Source organism: Crocodylus porosus, unplaced genomic scaffold, assembly GCF_001723895.1.
Source record: "Crocodylus porosus isolate Cpor-Errol unplaced genomic scaffold, CroPor_comp1, whole genome shotgun sequence".
Lineage (NCBI taxonomy): Eukaryota > Metazoa > Chordata > Crocodylia > Crocodylidae > Crocodylus > Crocodylus porosus.
Window position 1 is genome coordinate 60,088,111 of NW_017728931.1, and position 2,603 is coordinate 60,090,713.

The 2,603-nt window shown below is 58.0% G+C and overlaps 1 protein-coding gene across 1 annotated transcript; it reads right to left on the bottom strand.

Moving 5' to 3' along the window:
• Window positions 1–1,164: 1,164 nt before the first annotated feature.
• LOC109316080 (histone H1.11R-like) lies at window positions 1,165–1,897 on the bottom strand. Its single transcript, XM_019544014.1, has one exon. It carries the CDS (start codon window positions 1,883–1,885, stop codon window positions 1,217–1,219), a length of 669 nt encoding a protein of 222 aa, XP_019399559.1. The 5' UTR covers window positions 1,886–1,897; the 3' UTR covers window positions 1,165–1,216.
• Window positions 1,898–2,603: the final 706 nt, after the last annotated feature.

Genomic DNA, 2,603 nt, shown 5'->3' on the forward strand with positions numbered 1-2,603 from the left:
CCCCGCCACCTGCAGCTGGCCATCCGCAACGACGAGGAGCTCAACAAGCTGCTGGGCAAAGTGACGATCGCGCAGGGCGGCGTCCTGCCCAACATCCAGGCCGTGCTGCTGCCCAAGAAGACCGAGAGCCACAAGGCTAAGGCCAAGTGAGGCGCGCTTGGAGTCCCGACCCGTCCTCTCGCTCCCTGCACGCAACCCAAAGGCTCTTTTCAGAGCCACCCACAGACTTCAAAAAAAGGGCTCGATCTCTAGGTTTTGTCGGCGGCGGGAGGGACGGGGAAGAAGCTCGCCGTGTGCGCTTTCGTCCGGGTCCTGCTGTTGCCAGTTGCACCTGTTCCATGAGATTCCCCAATTTACCCGTGACAATACAACATGCCCCCCCCCCCCCGTTCTTGCGTTTATTAGTTACGGTGTATCGTACTTTTTAAGATATACGCAAGGCTTCCTGGCAGGAAACCAAACGCACATGGCTATCATATTAGAAAAACCCACTAGAAAAGTGTAAGGCTGCTTCAAATTTTATTTTTTAATGGTTGTCCTATCATTTACTTCCCCGGTGACTGCGAGCCATCTCCCATAGCTCCTGGAGGGCTGGCAATCCTATCGGCTTCCCTTGCTCTTTGGCCGCAAGAAGTAGCAGCGCCGGGGCCTGGGCGCCTCGGCCACGTTTGCCCCGCCCCACAGGGGAGGGCGAGTTGCTGGATCCCCGGAGCCGCCCTTTGAAGTCCGCCGCGCTGTTGCAGTAGCCTCCGGCTCCAGTGGCTGGGGGAGGTAACCTGAGGCGGGGCCGCGCGAGAAGCGGGCGGGCGGGGACCAATCCGGGGCCAGCGCGGGGCTTTCAAACCCCCTCGCAGTTTAGCCCCGCTCCCAGGAGCTCCAGCAGCCTGGCCCCGCCGTCCCCGTCCCAGTCCCAACCCCGGAGCTGTAGCGGAGCCGCTGCCATTGCCGTTCTCTTACCCGCCCCGGCCCCCCCGCGGTCGGTCTGGCTTCTTCTGTCGCAGCGGCCCCAGCACCGCCGTGAGGGCTCCGCGCCCTTTCCCCTCCCCCCCGCCGCCGTCCCTTTTCCCGTCCCCCATCCACCGGCCCGAGGACATGTTCTGCCCTCCCAGAGACCGCCAGGTCAGCGCAGCGTTCCAGCTCCCTTCAGGAAGGGGTGGGTGGCTCTTAAAAGAGCCGTTGGGGTTGTTTGCACGACAAGCGTCTTCCTCCGCTCGCTCTACTTCTTCTTGGGCGCCGCCTTCTTGGCCTTGGCTGCCTTGGGCTTGCTGGGCTTGGGCTTGGCAGCCTTGGGCTTCACCGCCTTGGCCTTGGCCGGGCTCTTGGCGGCCCGCTTGGGCTTGGCCGCCTTGGCCTTCTTGGGGCTCTTGGCCGCGCTCTTCTTGGCCGCGGTGGCCGCCGGCTTCTTGGCTTTCTTGGGGCTCTTCTTCACGGCCGCCGCCTTCTTGGGCTTCTTGGCCGCGCTGGCAGGCTTCTTGGCCGCCGCCTTCTTGGGCTTGGGCGCCGCCACCGCCTTCTTCTTGGGCGCCTTCTCCTTGGCCTCGCCCGGTTTCTTACCCAGCTTGAAGGAGCCCGAGGCGCCGGTGCCCTTGGTCTGCACCAGAGTGCCCTTGTTCACCAGACTCCGAAGTCCGAGCTTGATGCGGCTGTTGTTCTTCTCCACATCGTAGCCGCCGGCTGCCAGCACCTTTTTCAGGGCCGCCAGGGACACTCCTTTCCTCTCCTTAGAAGCAGCTACAGCCTGGGTGATCAGTTCGGTCACGCTAGGACCCGCAGGCTTCTTCGCTTTGGCGCCTCCCGCCGCCTTTTTCGCTTTCTTCGCAGGAGCCTTAGCGGCGGGGGCCGGAGCCGCGGCGGTGGGGGCTGCAGCAGGCACAGTTTCCGACATTGTCAGGAACGTTCCGCAAGTGAAGTGCACTGACGCGCGCTGTTCTAGGTGCCTTGAATTTATACACGACAGCTGCTCTCTGATTGGTTCGTTGCAGAGTCCGCCCCGCTGCCAGGCAGAGAGAGCTCTTCTCCTTGTTCTGTTTGTGTTTCTTCGGGATTAAAAAAGTGTGTTTTTGGCACAATGTCGGCCGGAAATCGCCCCTATTCTACAATCAAGTAAAGACAGGAAAGTATATTTTCAGTATCTAGTGCTCCTTGCCGAAAATGATAAAACTGCACGAAATAAAAACCAATAAATCCGGCGTCGTAGAACTGGAAGGACCTCGGCAGAGAGAAAGTTTTGTTTTTCTTTGTAAATTAAAACTGTTCTTTTGCCAATAAAGCCCGGAGGAGAACATAGAGGGAATCTTTAGAGGGTCTGCTCCACGTCGGAAAAGAAAGTGGGTGAATTGCATGTACAGGCTCCTTAAAAACTGATTTCAAACAGGGAGAGGTAGCACACTCTCGGAGACTAGACCTCAGCTTTCTTAGCCAAGGTTTGTACCTCTGGACTACCAGGAACTAGAATTGAATCATTAGTGGATCTTTTAAAAACACCGAGAATAAAGTTCTGAGAGGGGCTGTTTACCATGCAGAGACTGTTGTGGAGCATTAACTAACACATAAGCTAATCTGGATACAATCTTTAGGTTATTAATATCCATAACTTGCAAAAG